Source organism: Halichoerus grypus, chromosome 5 (genome assembly GCF_964656455.1).
Source record: "Halichoerus grypus chromosome 5, mHalGry1.hap1.1, whole genome shotgun sequence".
Lineage (NCBI taxonomy): Eukaryota > Metazoa > Chordata > Mammalia > Carnivora > Phocidae > Halichoerus > Halichoerus grypus.
This window is the reverse complement of record NC_135716.1, coordinates 181593438-181614300: the sequence shown is the minus strand read 5'-3', so window position 1 is coordinate 181614300 and position 20863 is coordinate 181593438. Positions and strand designations below refer to the sequence as shown.

The window sequence follows — 20863 nt, the reverse complement described above, 5'->3', positions numbered from 1 at the left end:
ACCTTCCCCCAGATATCTGCATGGCTAGCCCCCTGGCCTCCTCTTAGTCTTTCTTCACATGTCACCTTCTCCATAAGGACTCATGAACAATCTTATTTAAAACTGCAATGCCACCCCCTCTCCAGCCCCACACTCTAGCTCCTTCTCTGGGGAGTTACTATCTTTAGGCACGTCACTAATTCATGTTATTTGTCTTTAATGTGTCTCTCCCTCTCTACAATGTGGTGCCACAGGGGAGGGGATTTTTGTCTGTTTTGTTCATTGCTGTATCCCCGGTCCCTAGATCAGCGTCTGGCATGGAGCACGTCCTGATACATATTAAGGGAGTATGTGAATGCAGTCTAATAGTTCTAGGCTGGGCCAACTTACCCGTTCTGTAGAGCGGGCACAGTGCCCGGAGCTTTCAGGAATTGCCAAAAATGAGTGCATTTCTTTTAAAATCGGTGTGTGTATGTGCGGGGGGGTGGGGATGAGAACTCTTAGGCCACGGAAAATATTTGAATACACAGTGTTATCATAGTCGTCCCTAACCAACACATTCGTAAACGAAAACTGCAACCTTTGGGGTGGCGGGGGGAGTGCCTGGGCTCCGCTGGAAGTCAACAGTGGTCCTGTTTCTGGGGCTTTCGTGGCAGACCCCCGGCGGCGGGAGGGGTGCGGGCCGCGGCGGGGCGGCGCCGCTTTAAGGATGCTCTGCGGGTACCCGGCCGGGGCGGCGCGGGATGCAGCGTGACGTCACGGCCCCGCCCCGCGGGGTGATGCAGCCGCAGCAGCAGCGGCGGGCCGGGGGCTGCCGGGCGGGGACCCGAGCTGCGCGCGGGCCAGGCGGGAGCCCGGCCTCGGAGAGGGATGCCTCCTGTCTCGACCCACAGGTACCCCCGTTTCCTCCCGCGCCCTCCGCACAGCTGCCCGGCTTCGCGCTGGAGCCACTCGGCGTAGGCCCCCGGGTAATCAGAGTGCCAGGATTGGGACTGGAGGTTGGCACGGAGACCTTTGTTCTTCCTTGATGTCTAACTAACTGACCTGTAAATGGACCCCCCGGTGTCGCCCCCTGAGCGCGGAACCCTCGGCCCAGAGGAGGTAGTGGCCGGTGACAGATTAATCTCACCCTGGCTGGGAGGGAGAGCACACACTGGAATTTGCCCCAGGCTTACGTTGTGCTTATTGGTGTCGGAGGCCTGATCCCGGGTCACCTGGGCAGGTGTCATCAGCTTCCGGTTCGCCTCCCGCCTGAAGCTGAACCCTCCTGACCGCGTCTCTGTCAGCATCCCAGGATTAAGTTTATGATGAGTTTACGGCCCAAGGTTTCTGCTTTCTTGCCACGGTTGAAATAGGAGGCTGATGGCAATTCGGTTCATTCTGATCTCATCGACAAATAACTTCTCAGATTATTTCTGAGGTTATCATACTGTTTATGTTTTTCAGCTTTTATGGGGAAGTAGAGTCAGGTGCTAAGGAAACCCAAGTTCAATGTGCACCTGACCAGGGTTTCTGGGATCAATTGGTAGTCAGGGAGAGGTGGGATTCCAGAGAGCAGAAGTGAGGAATGGGCCCCGATTCAGTAACCAGCGCATTAAATACACCCCTTTGGGTCCACGCAGCCCTTTGCTGGCTTGGGAAGGTTTTCTTGAAGTATTAACTTTGGGAATTGTTGGAAGGAAGAGTGGGGAAGGGATGTAGCCCCGTGGGACCCCAAGTGTAAAGCCTGTGTCATATAAAGAAGAGGAGAGAGAAATGAAGAAATTATTTGGCTCATAGTAGGGTAATTTTTAGCATTCAAATTACATGGGCATTGTTTATTTTTATTAATCATTTGCGGCTTAATCTTCCCATACCACTTTGAGGGATTTGTTACGTGAAACATCCTCTGTATTCGAGAAGCACAATGGGCACAGCCTAGAAACTTTGTGGGGCCAGCAACAGATATACATATTTTTTTTTTGACTGAATTAATACTCATAGAGTGTGATCAGGATGGCAAGGTGGTCTGGTAAATATTTGTATTCGTGTATTAAAATGCTATTTCATTATTTTAAATTTCACTTTCACTTTCTATAACATTCAAAAATGAATTTCAAACATTCTTCTTGGAGTAAACTTTCATGGACAGCTTTTAATAAATGTATTCTTGAAATGAAAATAGTAACACTGATCCCCCAAGTTGAAAATGAACCCTCCGGGAAGCCTTTCCGAAGTCCAGGCTTCATTTCTGGTTTAGATGCTGGGTGGTAAGGCAGGGGTGTGGGGGTCTCCCTTTTGCTAGGACTGGCTGCAGTCTGTGTTTGAAAGCCGGGGATGGTGGGCAGGTGATGGTGAAGTGGTCACATCACAGGTAGAGACATGGGCTAGCCACATAGTTCATTTTAAGTAGGGCCGAAAAGGTTCCCCTTTGCAAAAATATGCTCCCATCATATGCTGTTTAAATCTGAAATTCTTCCAAAGTGGGCCGTGGTTCTTCATTCTAAAACGAAAGGCAAGGTTTCTAATGCCCTTGCACTTAAGTTCACTTTATGGGGATAGAATGCTAATAGGAAAGAGCGGTGCCCTGTGCAGAAGGGGTGAGGAGCAGGTAGAGAGGCCGAGAGGGAGTAACCCCTGCGGTGGGGGTAGCACCGTGACCGGACAGGCGGGGTCAGGTCAAGCTCTCCCACACACCTGTGCTAAAGGTCTTCCTTCTGACTTTTAAGGAGATGGTCTTATTATGTGGTCTTCCAATGGGCACTTTATTTCTATGGTTTTAATGAATGAGTGAAGCTCCAGGGAATGCTAACAGCCTCCTGGGTTTCTGAAGGCAAGACTGGCCAAAGGACAGATTTTTCTGGAGTATTTACTGTGGGCTGAGCTAGAACAGGAGGAACCGAATCAAGAAGTTTAGCTTTTTAAAAAAAATTTGAGTTTGACTTCATCTTCATAAATGAATTATGGGTTTTTAAAATTTTATTTATTTATTTATGTTAAAGAGAGTGGGTGTGTGTGGTGGGAGGGAGGAGGGCAGAGGGAGAGGAAGAGAGAATCTCAAGCAGACACCCTGCTGAGCACAGAGCCCGACACAGGGCTCAATCTCACGAGCCTGAGATCACGACCTGAGCTGAAATCAAGAGTCGGACGCTTAACCGACTGAGCCACGCAGGCGCCCCTAGTTATGTTTTTAATGAAGTATACTTTGCCTACACAGCCTATATCTGTTCTTCTTTTAGAGATAGCATGGGATTTTTCTAAGGTCACAAGATAAGCCATCTTATCCCCACCTGTCCAAGAAGTAAGAGTAGACTGGGTCTCTGGGTATGTCCATCCCTGGCCTCTCAGTATGAAATCCACCTCTTAGCAGGGGCACCTGGGTGCTCAGTCGTTAAGCGTCTGCCTTCTTGCTCAGGTCATGATCTCAGGGTCCTGGGATTGAGCCCTGAGTTGGGCTCCGTGCTCAGTGTGGCGTCTGCTTCTCCCTCTGCCTCTGTGCTCTCTCTCTCTCTCTCAAGTAAGTAAATAAAATCTTAAAAACAAAACAAAAAACCCATCTCTCAGCAGGGCCACAAGGCCCTTCATAGTCAGCTAATCCCTTCCCAATGGCTTCATCTCTCACCCCACTGACATGGCGCCCAACTGTTGCACATGCATCTCCTTTACGCAGCTGCTCCCCACTGCTTAGAACTCCTTCCCTCCACTTTCCACCCAACTCGGGGGCAAACACTTTGTCTTTCCTTTATCTCTGTGACCTTGGTGTCTTGGTACTTAGTACTCAGCCAAATGGGAGGAGGGGTGTGTAGGTGAATGGATGGATGGGTGGATGCATGGATGTTTGGAAGGCTGGAAGGATGGATGGCTAGATTAGAAGAGGAGTGGGTGGACGTGTGGTATGGATGTGGATGGATGGATGGATGGATAAGTAGGTGGATGGATGGGTAGGGGGAAGGGAGAAGGAATGGACGGATGGATGGGTTGGTGGGTTAACACAGTGTTCTGAATCCTGCTGGGGTGTCTCTAAAGAAAATCACTTCCACCACTGGTGTCTTCCCAACAGAAGGAAGACAATCCCTGAGTAGATAGGATGGTGGTTGCGGGGGTGGGGGGGGGGAATTTAGCACACAAATCTGGAGTGATGAGGCATTTCGGAGTGCTTCAAAAAGAACTTGTGGACTAGTGATAATGTGATGGAAGGTGGTGAGTTAACATCAGAAATAAGGGCCTCATTTTTAAAGCTTAAAAGTAATTTTGAAAAAAAATAAAGCCTGTAACATTAGAAAACCCATCAGTGTTGGGAATGTTGTCTTGGGTTTGAGGCATACTTCTCAGGCAAGATATCTATTTCTCACCCTCCCTGGTTCTTTTTGTCCCCCGCTTTTTTTGGGGGGTAAACAGTATCTCTATTCAGGGTGTCATCTGTGACATGTGGGATTCAGGGTGTTTGGTTTATTTCTTTAAAGAGAGCATTTTCAAACATGATCAAAGTCTCAGTTCTCCTGACTTGACTAAAAATTCACTCATCCACAGGGGTTGTAAGGAAAGGCCTGGAATTAAACTCATGCATCTGCTTTTAGGCAAGGGCCCCAGCCTCCTGGGAGGAGGAGATACAGTGATAGACAGGGTGACCGCTGTGACTTTCCGTCCCATGAAGGAAGGGCTGTCCCCTGACCGGGCACAGGTGCTCAGGGCGCCTGTAGGTGGGTCCTGCCCCAAGTCTGGTCTCCCCACCTCTCTGCTCCCCTGGGCAAAATTCATCCTGAAAATGGGCTGCAGGTCCTAAAATATCCTGGCACCCTTCAGAGCTGTGGGGAATCTAGCTGCTCCCACCTTCCAGGAGGTTCCTTGCCTGGCCCTCCTCGTGGAGCCTCTTTAGGGGTCAGTCCCCTTGAGTTTTAGTGCAGGGACCTGAGGACTGGGGTCGTCCCCCTGAGCAGGGACAGAGCGCCGGCTGAGCCACATCGCAAGCAGTAGGATGGCGGGGGCAATGTTAGACTCTGAGAACTCATCCCTTCTCATATGACAAGGATGAGCAGGTGCCAGTCAAGCGGGGGGCGGGGGGAGCCACCTGGAAAGACGAACTCTGATGGTGGAGGCCCTGGTGAGTGACTGTCGCCCCCGAACGGGCTTTCCCCACAGGAACACCCACCGGCCCCCCCTACGATGATCCCCCCGGCGAGCAGCACCCCTCCAGGAGAGGCCCTGTTCCCCAGTTTGGCTCCTCAGGACTTCTGGAGGTCTCAGATCTCGGGCTACTCGGGGTCCGTGACCCGGCATATCAGCCACCGGGCCAACAACTTCAAACGACACCCCAAGAGGAGGAAGTGCATTCGCCCCTCCCCACCCCCACCCCCCAACACCCCATGTCCGATCGAGCTGGTGGACTTTGGGGACCTGCACCCCCAGAGGTCCTTCCGGGAGCTGCTCTTCAACGGCTGTATTCTCTTTGGCATCGAGTTCAGCTATGCCATGGAGACCGCGTACGTGACCCCCGTGCTCCTACAGATGGGCTTGCCCGACCAGCTCTACAGTCTGGTGTGGTTCATCAGCCCCATCCTCGGTGAGCCCCAGCTCAGCCCCGGTGGCCGATGGTCTCCAGAAACCTCTGGAAGCTTCCAGAAGCCTGAGTTGAAGTGGCTAGAGGGTCCCAAGGGGACAAGGGAAGAGCAAGAGTTACGTTTCGCTCTTTAGTTTGGGGCTGTGGGAGAACACAGGTAGGGTCTCCACACCCCGTATTTTAAGTGACTTTATCTAAACCAGACCACAGAAGAGGCATTTCACTGACCCCCAAGGATTCCCACCATCTGACACGGAGCCATCACTGGAGGATCCAGGCAATAAAGCTTGATGTGTTTTGGGTCTGGGAGGTCCTGGAATTTCTTGGATTCCCCAAGGAAGGTCATGGCTGCTTAGTGCCTTATAGGGACCTAAGTAGAAAATGTGGGCAGAAGCTGAGCTATTCCAAGAGTCTGTCTTTTGTTTTTCTAGCTCAGGGTTGCGTACTCCGAGTTTCATCATTTATTCGCTCGACACCTTGGGACGTTTGGGTGCAGGTGTTTGAGGGCTGTCCAGCGCAGGGTGTGGGGTGGGGTGGGGGGACCCCAGCAGTGACCACTGGCCTGCTCTGTTTCAGGATTCCTACTGCAGCCACTGTTGGGTGCTTGGAGTGACCGATGTACCTCAAGGTTTGGAAGGAGACGCCCTTTCATTCTTGTCCTGGCTATAGGTCTGTTGTTTTGGAACTGAAATAAAGTGGAAAAAAAAAAAAAAGAAAAGAAAAAAAAGCCCCAACTGCTTCCTCTTAGCAAAATCTAAAAGAGTGTTGACCAAAGCAGCAACAGAGATAATTTCACGGGTGTGGTGGCAGGGAGCACCCCGTAACCCGGCCTGATTTAGCTGTGACAGTCTATCCCTTTGATTTTTTAAGAACGGGTTAATAAAGCGTATGTCATTCCTGCCCTGCTTGACAAAATAAAAACCCTGATCCAAGCAAAAAAGCAAAAACAAAACCAAGAAACCATGGTGAGTCTGCAGGTGACTTTTCCAATGGGCTCTGCTTGAAGTTTGGTTAAAAAGGAATTCTCAGGGCCCTAAAGGTTCTAGACTGAAGTGGCCAGTTGGGGGGGACAGAGCTGCCCCGCGTTTCCTTGGCGTGACTTTTTCTCTGTCCGCAGGGGCGTTGCTGGGCCTCTCGCTCCTGCTCAATGGCAGGGACCTGGGCACGGCGCTAGCCGACTCGGCCGACAACCACAAGTGGGGCCTCCTCCTCACCGTGTGCGGGGTGGTGCTCATGGACTTCAGCGCTGACTCTGCGGACAACCCCAGCCACGCCTACATGATGGACGTGTGCAGCCCCGCCGACCAGGACCGCGGCCTCAACATCCACGCGCTGCTGGCAGGTAGGTCTCCCCACGGCGCGGCTCTGGGGCTGCGCGTCCGCTGTGGGCGCTTCGATCGCCCTGATGCAAAACCTGAGTCATAAAACTCAAATATATGGGGGCACCTGCGTGGCTTGTTCGGTGAAGCGGCTGCCTTCGTCTCAGGTCATGATCCCGGGGTCTTGGGATCGAGCCCCGCATCGGGCTCCCTGCTCGGCGGGGAGCCTGCTTCTCCCTCTCACTCTGCTGCTCCGCCTGCTTGTGCGAGCTGGCTCTCTCTCTCTCTGTGTCAAATAAATAAATAAAATCTTAAAAAAAAAACCCCTCAACTATAGGGATGAACACTGACGTGATTGAAAGTATATATTTCAGACGATGTAGTTCAGCAATACTATGTAGTGTTGATCTGTGCATACATGTGTATGAACTGTAGGGATAGTCACCTATGTGCATATGTAAGTCCCTGTGTATATGATTCTGCGTGCGCCTTACTCCCATTGTTCGAGGAGTTACTTTCTACCAAGTCACCACGAACCCTGAATTGGCCAGAGCTGAGTCACCGCCCCTAGGAAAAGGACAGGGTTAGGTTCCTGCGAACCTCTGGTCCCATTTTCATCAACCCCATCAGCACCTAAACTTGTTGTATGTGTTTCTGATTAAAGACACCTTCTGAACGTGTATCATGGGTTCACTAATATGGAACTCATGGCCAACGCATGGCACGTGCCTGAGCAAAGCTTATCTGACACACGTGTTTTCTTTATAAGACACAGCACAGCCTCCTGGGACCTCCGCACAAGAGACAGCGGAGCATCAGCTCTACACGTGGCGGCCGTTTTAAATGGTGATGTCACCCCCCCTAAAAAAAGGCAAAAAGCCTGCAGAAACATGGCATCATATAGATGACAAGAAAGTTGGCTGTCCACAGTCTTGAGGGTTGAAATAAGAAGGCAGGGCATTGCCTTGTTTGGCCTCAGCTGGGACCTGGTGCGTCGGGCAACTCCAAGTGCTCGCTGCTCTGCACATAGCTGAGTGGGATTGCGTGTGGAGTGTGTGTTGACGGGTCACAGATACAATTTAGCGAGCAGGTAAATGGGCACATACAGAGTCTGCATATGATGAGGAGTCACACACACATGCGCGCCGCGCTCGCACACACGCCCGAGTCATGCTTGCTGCAAACGGGAGAAACGTGCCTATGGCTGAGACACGAGGCAGGAACGACCACAGAGCCACGGAGCCTGTGTGATTAGCAGAAGTGAGAGGTGTGGAGCGTGAGGATTATCCTCAGTGACCACGCACTCGCACGCTTCCAGAGAACTGACTGCGGAACAGGACGAGAGTTCAGTATGATGCTTGCTTATCCAAGTATTCTCGAAAAATCGGTACTTCCAGCTTTCTTACACAAAACATGTACCTTGTCCAAAATAAAATGGAATCAAACAATCCCATTTCAAATAGCATCGGGAAGTGTTTCTAAAGGTCAAGGGAAAGACATAACAAGACCGGGGTCGTGCAGGACCTGGATGGACAGGCGGGAGGCCAGCGGCTCCAGGATCGGGAAGCCTGAATTGGTCTCGGCTTTTCCTCCTGTTCAGTGTGCGACATTGGGCCAACTGCTCAGTCTGTCCAGTCCCAGTTGCTTCTTCTAGAAAATGCCACTGCTTGTCTCTATTTACACACATGCATGGATGGGGCAGGGAATTTCTGCAGGGATCTCGGCCGGGCCAGTGCTGGGGTGTGTAGGGTAGCAAGGAGGACCCCGTTTTTTACCTTATAGTCTTCTGTATTGTTTCTTTTCTTTTTTAAAAGGATTTATTTCTTTTGGAGAGAGAGAGAGTGCACACAGGTGCATTAGTGGGAGGGCAGAGGCCAAAGGAGAGAATCTCAAGCAGACTCCACGCCCAGTGCGGAGCCTGACCTGGGGCTCGATCTCGCCACCCTGATCCTGACCTGAGCCAAAATCAAGAGTCGGATGCTTAACCGACTGAGCCACCCAGGTGCCCCTCTTTTCTTTTTTTGTTGTGTTAGAATACATATAATAAAAAAAATTACCGTCTTAACCAATTTTAAGTGAACAGTTCGGTGGCATCAAGCACATCACATTGTGGTGGGGCCATCACCACCGGTCCACCCCCGCCCCCAACAACTTTCTCTTCTTGCAAAACTGAAACTCTGTCCCCATTAAACACTAACTCCCCGTTCCCCACGCCCAGCGCCCGGGCTCCCACCATATACTCTCTCTGTCTCTATAATTCTGACAGCTCTGAGTCCCTCATATGGGTAGCCTCATGCGGTATTTGTCTTTTTGTGACTGCTGATTTCACTTTGGACAATATTCATCTCTGTTGTAGCAGGTGTCAGAATGTCCTTCCTGTGTAAGGCAGAATAACACGCCATCGGGTATAGAGGTCGCATCTTGCTTATCCATTCTACCTGTTGATGGACAGTAGGTGGCTTCCACATTTCAGCTAGTGTGAGTCAAGCTGCTACGAACTTGGGGGTGCAAATGTCTCTTCAAGACCCTGCTTTCAGTTCTTTTGGCTATAAACCCAGAAGTGAAGTTACTGGATCCTACGGTAATTCTATTCTAAATTTTCTGAGGAGCCTCCACACTGTGTTCCGTGGTGGCTGCCCCATTCTACACCCCACCAGCCGTGCACAGAGGCTCCGATTTCCCCACATCTTCGCCAACACTTGTTATTGTCTCGTTTTTTGATACAACCCATCCTAATGAGTGTGAAGTGGGATCTCACTGTGGTTTTGGTTTGCATTTCCCTGATGCTGAGCGTCCCTTCGTGTGCTTCCTGGCCATCTGTATGTCTTCTTGGGGAAAAATAGACACTAAATAGATATGTGAGTCCTTCGCCCATGTTTGAATCAGGTTGTTTGTTTCTTCGAGGCTGAGTCGATGTACCGTTTCTTTCCTGTGAGCAAATATATTTGCTTCAGTAATTGTTTTTAAAAAAATGGTTAGGGACGCCGGAGTGGCTCAGTCGGTTAAGCAGCTGCCTTCGGCCCGGGTCATGATCCCAGGGTCCTGGGAATGAGTCCCACATCGGGCTCCTTGCTCAGCAGGGAGCCTGCTTCTCTCTCTCTCTCTCCCTCTGCTTGTGCTCTCTCTGTCAAATAAATAAAATCTATAAAAAAAATTAAAAAATAAAAAAATGGTTAATAAAGGTCATCTCAAATCTGACCTTATTTAAGAGCCACAAAATAGCAATTGTGTCTTCAGAAGAGGTGAGGAAGCTCATTGGGACCATGAATGTGGGAAGTTAAGAATACTAAGAGGAGGGGAGACATGAAATTCAAAGGCCTGTAAGGATAGTTGGGGACAGATGAGGGAGATCTAGGGGGAAACCGTTAAGGAAGTGGATTCAGGGCCGCATGCCACCTTGAGGGGTCCGTGGAAGCTTGAGCTGAGTGTGTCTGAGCCCAGGCCTTGCCATAGAAGTTGCTATTTAAAAGTGGCTGGTTCTCCCCGAAGCGGAGGGTGGCCAGACCGCACGAGCTGTTTGGATACAACAACAGCAGGAGTAGACGGAGAGAACTCGCCTCCCAACCAGAAGATGGGCTCGAAGTGCAGCTGAACTCAAAATGATAAGGCCGCAGCCCCGTGGTGTAGCCGGGAGGGGGGCCGGGGGTGCTGGGGACGTGGGAGCGGGCGGCGGGAAACAGCACTCTCTGGAGCTAAGTGCATGCGGTGCTGCTGGCTGGGGGCAACGTGGCATCACCCTCATTTTTACACCTTGCTGCATGAATCAGTTTGCCATTTACCTGTTCCCCGAGGCCAGGGGATGCAGCGAGCAGGAGCAGAGGACCGGAACCCTGCAGCCCTGTTGTTTCCACCAGCTTGCTAACCCGGAGAGCAAGGGTGGCCATCCTTGGTCACCATTGGGGGTGACTCCTAGTGGTGACCGTGCATGAGGACGCGGGCATCAGGCGAGGAAGACCGGGGTGGCCACGTGAACTCCCCCCCCCCACATACACACGTGTGTGGTCCGCGTGTTGGAGACAAGATCTTCCACATTTGCCTGGCACTGACGCTGGGGGGCTGGGGCTCCTCGAAGGGGGCTGTGACCCAGTGTAGACATTCAGTATTCCAGCAAGGCCATAAGTGGGACAGACGTGGACGGGCAGGCACCATGCCACTTGCTCTGGAGCCCGGCAGCCCTGGGCAGGAGAGGGGGGCCCTGAGGCGGCCCCCTGAGAATCCCATTCTCCTTTGCATTTTTGCCGGGGTTTAAGAGGGACCAATGCCGGATCTGGATCCTCCCAACAGATTTGGCCACCTGAGTAAGACACGGAACCACGACTCTCAAGGGCCGTCCCCCCCGCCTGCTGGAGGTGGGGGGACTTAACCCTGCTTCTCTCCCCAGGCCTTGGAGGAGGATTCGGATATGTGGTCGGGGGCATCCACTGGGACAAAACCAGCTTCGGAAGAGCCCTGGGCGGGCAGCTGAGGGTTATCTACATCTTCACTGCGGTCACCCTGAGCATCACCACCGTCCTGACCCTGGTCAGCATCCCCGAGAGACCCCTGCGGCCCCCCGGCGAGAAGAAGGCCACCATGAAGAGCCCCAGCCTCCCGCTGCCGCCCTCCCCGCCCCTGCTGTACGAGGACGGGGCCGGCGAGCCCCTCCCCTGTCCCCCGGCCACCAGCCTATACACCAGCTTCTCCAGCCCCATCTCACCGCTCAGCCCCCTCACACCCAAGTACGGCAGCTTCACCAGCAGGGACGGCTCCCTGACGGGGATCAACGAGTTTGCCTCGTCCTTCGCCACGTCCAACATCGACAGCGTGCTCATCGACTGCTTCACGGGCGGCCCCGATCCCTACCTGGCCATCCCGGGCAGCGCCCCGCGGCCGGCCATCAGCGTCAGCTTCCCGCGGGCCCCCGACAGCTTCTACCGCCAGGACCGCGGCCTCGGGGACAGGCGGGAGGCGGCCCTGGCCGCGGGCCCCGACGGGGACGTGCTGAGGGTGGGCTCCCTGGACGCCCCCAAGCCGCGATCGGCCGGGATCCTGAAGAGACCCCAGACCTTGGCCATCCCGGACGCGGCAGGAGGAGGGGGTCCCGAAACCAGCCGGAGGAGGAACGTGACCTTCAGTCAGCAGGTAAAAGCGAAGGTGGGGGGTGGGGTGGGGCAGGGGTCAGAGGGCGCCGTGTGCTGTCCCCCATCATGAGTTAGATGGAGAGAGGGGTTGTCGCTCTGGAAAGGCCTCCCGAGCCCCTCCCGGGGCAGACTAGGCCTGCGTGCGGGGCGAGAGGCTGCGCCCGCCCGCGACGGCGCTCACGGGGTCTGTCGGGGGCCCATCGGCGGCTTAGCGCGCTGGCCACCATCAGAGGGACACTCCTTCGAAAGGCGGCCACATTTGCCCCGAGGTAGTTCATTCAGGCCCGGAGGTTCCTGGCGTGAGTTTGTCAGAAGCAGCTTAGTGCTTCCCCCCGCGCCCACCGCACGCTTGGGCGGCGTGAATGTGGCACCAGGAGAGCTAAGTCTCCCCCAGGGACGGACACCCCGCAGAAGGCCTGGCGGATTTTCTGGGCCCGCCTGGCGTCTGGCTGCAGCCGGCCGTCCCAAAGGCTGCCTCTAAAAGGCAGTGCGAGGCATGGTCTGCGCAGGTGAAGAAACTTCCGGAAGGCTGTTTGTGTTGTATTTCGTGTAAGTCAGATTGGCTGAAAGGCCACCAACTGCTATGTGGGACTTTAACCACCGTCAGAATCTGCTGGCTGGAGAGGCCACCTTCAATAAAAGAAAGGCTACGTTGTCACTCGAAGCAGACGGAGTTCTGGGGCCCACCTGCCCTCAGGGGGGTCACAGGGTGAGAGAGGGTTTCAGTGAGAACTTGGAGTTTCTATAACACCGTGTGGCCCCGACGGCGGCCCGAGGACGGCGGGGAGCTCGGAGGCGCGGCCTGCTGCCCTGCCCGGCCTGTGGCCGCGTCTCCCCGAGACCTGAAGCCACCCGGGCGGCGGAGGGTCTGCTCCTCAGCCAGGCGTCCCCCCCTCTCTGCGCCCGGCAGGACTGACGGATGCCCCGGTTTCGGGGGAGGCTGACTGGAGACACAGTTTGAGGTGGCTGTTCCTTTTCTCTCCGGTTGAATCCTCAAGGGCGCCCGCGCGTCTGGTGCGGACCTTCTCTGGGCGCAGCGGCTGGTCATCCCCGTGTGCCTTCACCGTCTCTTGAGAGTCACTGTCCTCTGGCCGGGACGCCTCCTGGGCTCAGGTCTGGAAAAGGTCTGAAGAACCAAACCTCACTAGAGGGTTAGGCAGTCCCATTACCGTCGGAAGAAAGGGATTTCTCTAAAGGCTCCAGGGCCTTAGCCTCGTCCGCTGATGACATCAGAGCGCTCGCCCGACCTTTTGTCAATAGCGGGTCATCCTGGGCTTCGAGATGCAGTTCCTTAGTTATGGTTGAAACTCTCGTTTGAATCCTTTTTTCTAGGTGCATTCTCAGTAGAGTATCATTTATGAGCCAGCTCTTTTTTTTTTTTTTTAAAGATTTTACTTATTCATTAGAGAGAGAGAGAGGAAGAACGAGCACCAGCGGGGGGAGAGGCAGAGGGAGAGGGAGAAGCAGACTCCCCGCCGAGCAGGGAGCCCGACGCGGGGCTCGATCCCAGGACCCTGAGATCATGACCTGAGCCGAAGGCAGCCGCTTAACGACTGAGCCACCCAGGCGCCCCTATGAGCCAGCTCTTTGAGGAAAGTAAAGGTCCTGAGCTACATACAAACACGTGTCGCCTCAGGTGGGCACGCGGGTGTCATTTTAGCAGTTCCTCCGGCGGCCGTGGTGACCAGCTCTGTGGACACGGCTGCCCGTAGGACCGGTGCCCTGGGCTGTTAGCTTCCTCTGGGTCTCCCCACTTGGCTTATCCAGGAGCCGACAGCAGCACGGGCTCCCGCACGGAGCCAGGGCGCTGTCCCTTCCTCACCCTTGCTGCTTGCCCAACGGTCAGCTCCCCTGGCTGGCGTCTGCACCAGTGACCCAGGCAGGGCGACCAGGAGTGACGCCTTCTCGTGCCAGCAAGAGTTAGCAAACCAAATCAGGGAGCGGGTTTGCCGGTGGCCTGGTGCTCCTGGGCCCCAGAAAGAAACCCGGCCCCGCGCCGAGGGCCAAGGTGAGTGTTCATGCTCCCGGCACCTGCTCCGTCGGCCGCCCCAGCCTCCGGGGAGGTGCGAGTCCCACCGGCCCGAGAGAGTTGGGAACAGATTCCCCGGTCACCTTGCAAGAAGTCTCTTTTATACCCTGCTCTTATGGAAAGGAAGGGACGTTTGTAACATCTGGATTTGAACCGCCCCGTAGTTCTCGTATCTCAAATGTGTGTCCCGTTTGGCAAGGTATCCACTCACTCTCTGTGGCCCAGATCTCTCGTCCTGTGGCCACGGCGTGGGCCCCCCCCAAATGGGGCCGTTCTCGGCTGCTCCAGGTCTGTGATGAGACGCCCTAACGTCGGCCCTCTCGTTCAGGTTCAGGGTGGTGCTGCACAGCCTGTGTGTGTGTGTGTGTGTGTGTGTGTGTGTGTGTGTGTGTTTCGGATTCACTTTGTCATCGCAGCAAAATCCACGCGTCCCCTCGACGGCCGGAGTCCGGTGCTCTGACGAGGGGCTTTGTGTGAGCTTCCTTTCCAGGTGGCAAACATCTTACTGAACGGCGTGAAGTACGAGAGCGAGCTGGCGGGCTCCGGCGAGCCGGCGGGGCAGCCCCTGTCCATGAGGCACCTCTGCTTCACCATCTGCCACATGCCCAAGGCCCTTCGCAATCTCTGCGTCAACCACTTCCTGGGTGAGCTCCCGGCAAACCTCCCCACGCGTCCGCGTCCCAGCCTGGGGCTCGCTTTGCGACGAGGCCGTGATGGGGACGCGGCTCCCTGACCTGGGGCTCCCTCCCCCGCCGGCCTCCCAGGACACCCCAGAGCCCCACGTCCCGTCCCGGGGGACATCTCCCGCGCGTTTAGACTCCCTAGATGCCACCAAGGGCAGGGCGTGGGGTGGGGCTGCCCTGGAGGGCTTTTCTCCAGGAAGGGCCAGAGAGATGCCTCCTCCAGGCAGCCCCTGGAAGTAAGCCAGGTGCTCCGGACGGAGGCACACCCCACCCCCCGTGCCAGACACCTGGTCTCCCCAGAGTCCGAATTCCCATTACTGAAAGCTCTTCGGACCACTCACAGTTAAGTGACAGATGCCGCTGGTGGGACTTGTGTCTTAAGCCTGTTTGGGCCTCATGCTATCTTACTCTTAGAGCCGAGACAGACACACACAGAGACGCTCACACGTGCCCGCAGGTGCCTGGCACCGGCCTTGAGCCCGCGACCCTCGGCGCTCGGGTTGCCATGGAAAAGCCCGAGCTCGCATTTCATTCCATTCCGTGTCTCCTTGCTGAGGGGTTGCTGAGCCTCTGAGGATGATTAAGAATTTGAGATACTCTAGGGCTCTCAAACGCTGTGGGATGTAAATCAGGATGTCCTTCTGGAAGGCAATTTGGCAACAGGCAAGAATCTTAAAAATGCCCATCATCTTGATCCCAGTGACCCTACTCGGTATTCTTTGCAAGAACGTAATCAGAACTGTTACCAGAATCTATGTCCCAGGTACTCATCACAGCATGATGTATAATAGCCAGACGCTGGGAGGCAGGGGTGGGGAGGAGGGCTGGGGGGGCCGTACATGTCCAGCAATGCGAGGAGGGGTTAAATCGATGAATGGCGTGTCCACCTTGTGCGGTACTTTGCTGCCATTGAAATGGGCTGTTTAGGAAGACTTAATGGCATAGGGATTGTGCATGATAATTATTGGGGTTCAAGAGGTCCCGCAAACGCCACCCCCCTTCCTCTACTGAAGACGGAACTGACACGGACGTCGGAGGATCGGAGCCCTGCGGTTTCATCGACGTTGGAGCAGAATGCTCCTCTATCAACATTTGCCCTTCCTGGCGTGTTTCTCTCAGTGGCCCGCCACCCCCTCGGGCTTGCGACTGCGTTTCCACCCGCATCTTCTTGTCCCCTTGCTGAGAGGCGGGTGGAGAGCAGGACGAGGCAGCCAGGAGGAGTGACGGATTGGCTTTCCTCACGGCCGCAGTGTTTGGAGAAAGAGCTGAACACGACCTTTCATGCAACAGAGCCTGTGTTTATAAGGATGTGTATTTGCTTTAAAAAAAAAAAAAAAGAACCTACCCAATTTTAACAGAGGGAAAGCGATCTCTGGGTGGTGAGGCTGTAGGCAATTCCTTCGTTTCGTTCCCGATCCACGAAAACCGTGCATAACTCTGATCACTGGCCGAAGCACCTGTTGGCGAGAGCAGGGGCGGCGGCACCAGTGGTCATCAGCCCTTTCCCCCTCCCAGGGTGGCTCTCGTTCGAGGGGATGCTGCTCTTCTACACGGACTTCATGGGTGAGGTGGTGTTTCAGGGAGACCCCAAAGCCCCACATACGTCGGAGGAATATCAGAAATACAACAGCGGAGTCACCATGGGCTGCTGGGGGATGTGCATTTACGCATTCAGCGCTGCCTTCTACTCAGGTACCCACCGCCCCAGGGGAGAAGCGGGGTTGGGGTCCCCTTGTGGGGAGTGTGGCTTTACAGGGGTCGTGGATGAAGGGAGGTCTGTGTCTTCACAGGCCGCACAGCGTGTGGCCTCCGTTTGGAGCAACCTGTTGGGGCTGGTGGGTGCTGGGCCTGGGGGAGGGAGGGTTGCGGGGGGACTGGGTGTCTCTCCAGACCCGAGACAGCCAGTGGGCAGAAAGGCCAGGCCTGGGAGGGGGGGCAAAGGGGAGGCCTCGGGACAAACATGGAGGTCACCCCCAGGCAGGTGTGCTGCTGCCAACCCCCAGCCCCCCATCCTTCCCACATGGATTCATGTGGCGACTGGTCCGGGGGGGAGGGGCAGGTGAGGACGGGGCGGGGGGGCAGGTGGGATGGCACGTGGGGAGAGCCAAGCCCAGAGGCTGAGATGACCCTGAGGTTGGCGGTGGGGGACCCAGGGGACACAGGAAGCCGAGCAGGATCCCTACAGGGTGCTGGCTACCGTCCCAGCGGGGAGCCTGGGTGCTGGTGGGGCCACCAGCAAATTTCACCGCAGGGTCAGCCCCCAGCTTCCATCAAGGGCCAGGGGGTGGGCGTTTCGGCCTCGCGGGCCACACAGCCTCCGGGGAACCGCCGGGCACCGCTCTGGTGGCTTGGAAGCCGCCTCGGACGAGATGCTTCTGTCTAACGAGTGTGCGTGGCCGAGTCCCAGTAAGACTTCCTTTATGTTCGACGGGAACTGGAATTTCATGTAATTTTCACGTGTCACAAAATACTTGTGTCCTTTGATTTTTTTTTTAAAGATTTTATCCATTTATTTGAGAGAGAGAGAGAGAGGGAGGGAGAAAGAGCACAAGCAGGGGGAGCAGCAGAGGGAGAGGGAGAAGCAAACTCCCCACTGAGCAGGGAGCCGGATGTGGGGCTGGATCTCAGGGCCCCGGGATCATGACCTGAGCCGAAGGCAGACGCTTAACCGACTGAGCCACCCAGGCGCCCCACCCTTTGATTTTTTTTTAAACCATCTAAGAATATAAAACCCAGGAGGCCCCCGGGCAGGCCGTGGGCCGGGCTTGTCCCAGGAGCAGTTTCCCGGCCGGCTTGGTTTTGCCTCTCTGTCCCGCACCCCGAGCCTGTTTGGTGTTTCAGCCCAAGATCCCTTCCCCTGCACCCCCCCTACCCCAAGGCCTGCCGTCCCTCTGGAGCACCCTGGCCCAGGTGCCCTCAGAGCTGACGCCCCAGGCCCCCCCCACAGGCCTTCTGGTCTCGGGCGAGCTGCCGGCCAGCGGTAGGGCCAGCCCCAGGGAGGTGGCCCAGGGAAACGGAGTCCCCGGGGCCACCGGGCACTGCGGTGCCGCTCATGTTCCTTTCCGGCCCACAGCTATTCTCGAGAAGCTGGAAGAATACCTCAGCATCCGCACACTGTACTTCATTGCCTACCTGGCCTTTGGCCTGGGGACCGGGCTCGCTACCCTGTCCAGGAACCTCTACGTGGTCCTGTCCCTCTGCATAACCTACGGGATTTTATTTTCCACCCTGTGCACCCTGCCCTACTCACTCCTGTGCGATTACTACCAGAACAAAAAGGTAAGTGCCTCGGGTTTTCTGCTTCGGGTCCTGAAGAGGCCTGCCTGGGCCTGGCCTCGCCCCTCCCGGCGGCCTGGAGAAACCCCACTTGAGACATGGCCCCAGGAGCAGCCCCACGCGGGAAATGAGGGGCCCGTTCAAACATTAAGAAAGTCCAGCTGGTGACAGCAGAGCATAAACCTGAGCAGGGAGCTGCCCGGGAAGGCGCCCCGTTCGTGGGGTGGGGGTGGGGGGATTGGGCAGCGGGGAGGGAGGAAGGGGAGGCCCACCCCTTTGTGTCCCCTTCGGGCAGGTTTCGGGGTCACCTGTTAGCACGGGGTCTTGGGCAAGGCAAGGGAGGCACTCACCTGGGACACAAAAAACTCAGGGATCAAGGTCAACAATAGGTTAACGCAGTATTTCTGAAAAAGAGAGAATTAGTGCCGAAACTGCACGCTGAACAGAAGATCAGAACTTCAAAGACAGGGTAAGCTGCAGCACGGGGCCAAGCCAGGGCAGAGGCCGAGGCAAAAGGAAAAGTCAGGAGAATGAATCCTGCCTTTACAGACAATTCTGACGTTCTGTTCAGCATGGAGTTTCCTTTAACAGCTTGGCCGAGCTCAGGTTCACCGCACAGAACCACGCAGTTCACCCATTTCCCAGGGTGTATCCCCAGAGCTGGGCCATCGCCACCACGATCAGTTCAGAACATTTTCGTCGCCCCCCAAAGAGACCCCATACCCACGAGCCGTCCCCCTTTCCCATCCCGCCACGAAGCCACTTTGGGCCTCTCCGCATTTGCCTGTCGGGACGTGTCATGGAAACGAAACCGTGTCGTGTGTGGCCTTTGCGTCTGGCTTCTCTCCCTCGCGTCATGTTTTCAAGGCGCATCCACGCTGTAGTGCGTCAGGGCTTCCTTTCTTCTTGCGGCCAACAGTGCTCCCCTCCAAGATTTTTTTGCAGTAACTTGGAGATTTTAAAATCCTGCATTAAAAGATCACCCCGATACCTGGGTTTCTCGCACCCCCCCATTTTAATTTGGGGCTTCCGTCGCCTCCCCCAGGCCCGGCCCAGGAGGCGTCCTGAGTTTCAGTTTTAGGGGGTTTGGAATGTCTGATGAGCCCAGCTGGGGCCAGCTCTGCGCACGATGTTTTTTGTGAAAAGTCATGTCTGCCTGGAGCCCCGGACACGACAGTGAGCCAGACCCCGGGCCTGCGGTGGTAGCCGTGGCCGCCCCTCCCCGCCCCTTCCCTGCCAGCCGCCTCCCGGTCACACAGACAGGTAGTGGCCACAAGGACCGTACCTCCCCCCGGCGTGGGGGGGGGGCGGCGAGGACAGAGGCTGTGACGGCTGGAGAGTGAGTGCCCGCAGCATCCCAGGGACCAAGGAGGGGAGGGGAAGGGGGTGGCGCCACCCCTGCTGGCTGGGGCCGCCCCCCCTCCGCGGCCACCATCCCCTGCAGCCCCAGAGGCCCCTTGACTGGGGAAAACAGATGGGCCGGTTCTTGGTTGAAGGCTGTCCCCCCTGAGCGAAGGGACGCCCGGAGCCTCGGGACGCCCTAACTGAATTCGGTCAGCACCCCTGGAAGCCTTGGGCCTCTTGCTTGTAGAGTCTTCCAGAAGCTCACATTCCTGTCAATCTCTGCTCGGTTGCAGGCTCAGGGCTCACCTGTGACCACCCCCCACCCCCAGGGGCTTTGCCGACTGTGCTTTAAACACAGGGGGCCACACTCGCCCCCGGACACACGCGGGGCGCGCTCACGGAGCACCTTGCAGGTGCCACGAGCACAGAGCCGTCCCCAGGGCGGGGGCTTGGCACCATCCCAGAGGGCCCACACCGGTGTCTGGATGCGGGGCCAGGGAGGCCCCCCAGGCGGTGCGCACACTGCGGGCTTCGTGGGGGTGGCGCCCGTCTGCTGCCTCAGTGGGTGAGGGTGGCCTGTGCTGGGGAGCAGGGCGAGGGGACCCACCCCGCCTCCTGCCAGCGTCACTCCTGCAGCTCTGCTCAAAGAGCACGTCTTCACCACCAGGCCCCCGTGGGGCGCAGGGCTGGCACGGAGGGAAGGTGGCGTGTCCACCCTGGAGGCCACGAGCACCTCGGAAAGCGGCCCGAAGGGCCGGGCACGGAGACTGTGAGAGGTGGTTTCAGGGTATGTGGCTGGCATGGTGGCCGACGGAGCTTAGGAAAGGGGACGAGCCGGGCGGCGGGGTGCCAGCCTGGCAGGCTGCCTGTCTCTCAGGGGAGAGGTAGGACAAGGCCAGGCTCTGCAGGCCGGACGGAGGGCCTGTGGGAACGCAGCCCTTCCGCTCCCGTTAGTCATGGATCCTTTTCATGGCTCTCATCTCTCTGAACACAAATATTATTCAACTCTTGGCTGAACTCCCCGCACACGTCGTCGGCGCTGGAAAATGTGAGCCTGCCGTGCGTGGGCCGCTCGGGTCCCCTGGGCCAGCAGGAAACGCGGGGCTGGGTCACCTTGCGGCCCAGGGGTCCCGCTGATGCGTTTCTCCTTCTGGATCAGTTTGCAGGGTCCAGTGCGGACGGCACCCGGCGGGGCATGGGTGTGGACATCTCCCTGCTGAGCTGCCAGTACTTCCTGGCCCAGATCCTGGTCTCCCTGGTGCTGGGGCCTCTGACCTCGGCCGTGGGCAGCGCCAACGGGGTCATGTATTTCTCTAGCCTGGTGTCCTTCCTGGGCTGCTTGTACTCCTCCCTGTTCGTCGTTTATGAAATCCCTCCGAGCGACGCCGCCGAGGAGGAGCACCGGCCCCTCCTGCTGAACGTCTGACACCCCAGAGCCCCAGCTGCGGCCTCGGGCCTGTGCCCGGGGGTCTGGAGCAGTCCGGCCAGTGAGAAGCCCCAGGCCTCGGCGGACGCAGGGCAGTGTCCTGTGGAATGTACATATGTGATAAAACAATAAACGGCAGCAGCGAAGCCTA

General features: G+C 56.3%; 1 protein-coding gene across 3 annotated transcripts; it reads left to right on the top strand.

Moving 5' to 3' along the window:
• Positions 1–738: 738 nt before the first annotated feature.
• On the top strand, positions 739–20863 carry SLC45A1 (solute carrier family 45 member 1). 3 transcript variants are annotated; one of them, XM_036064466.2, is made up of 9 exons: positions 739–872; positions 5098–5518; positions 6092–6184; positions 6633–6857; positions 11216–11955; positions 14474–14627; positions 16182–16358; positions 17740–17945; positions 20446–20863. In XM_036064466.2, exons 1-9 carry the CDS (start codon positions 759–761, stop codon positions 20710–20712), a joined length of 2397 nt encoding a protein of 798 aa, XP_035920359.2. In that variant the 5' UTR covers positions 739–758; the 3' UTR covers positions 20713–20863. The 3 variants fall into 3 exon arrangements, with proteins under 3 accessions (XP_035920359.2, XP_077929939.1, XP_077929940.1); XM_078073813.1 differs by lacking the exon at positions 20446–20863 and adding an exon at positions 18534–18905; XM_078073814.1 differs by lacking the exons at positions 5098–5518; positions 20446–20863 and adding an exon at positions 18534–18905 and having other exon boundaries at positions 747–872; positions 6092–6143.

Bases quoted from the DNA above. Each gene is read 5' to 3' on its own strand.
- SLC45A1 (XM_078073813.1), top strand. From the start codon at position 759: ATGCAGCCGCAGCAGCAGCGGCGGGCCGGGGGCTGCCGGGCGGGGACC. The intron at 14,628-16,181 runs GTGAGCTCCCGG...TCCCCCTCCCAG, and splicing joins CTGCGTCAACCACTTCCTGG to GGTGGCTCTCGTTCGAGGGG. The intron at 17,946-18,533 runs GTAAGTGCCTCG...TTCCTTTAACAG, and splicing joins ATTACTACCAGAACAAAAAG to CTTGGCCGAGCTCAGGTTCA.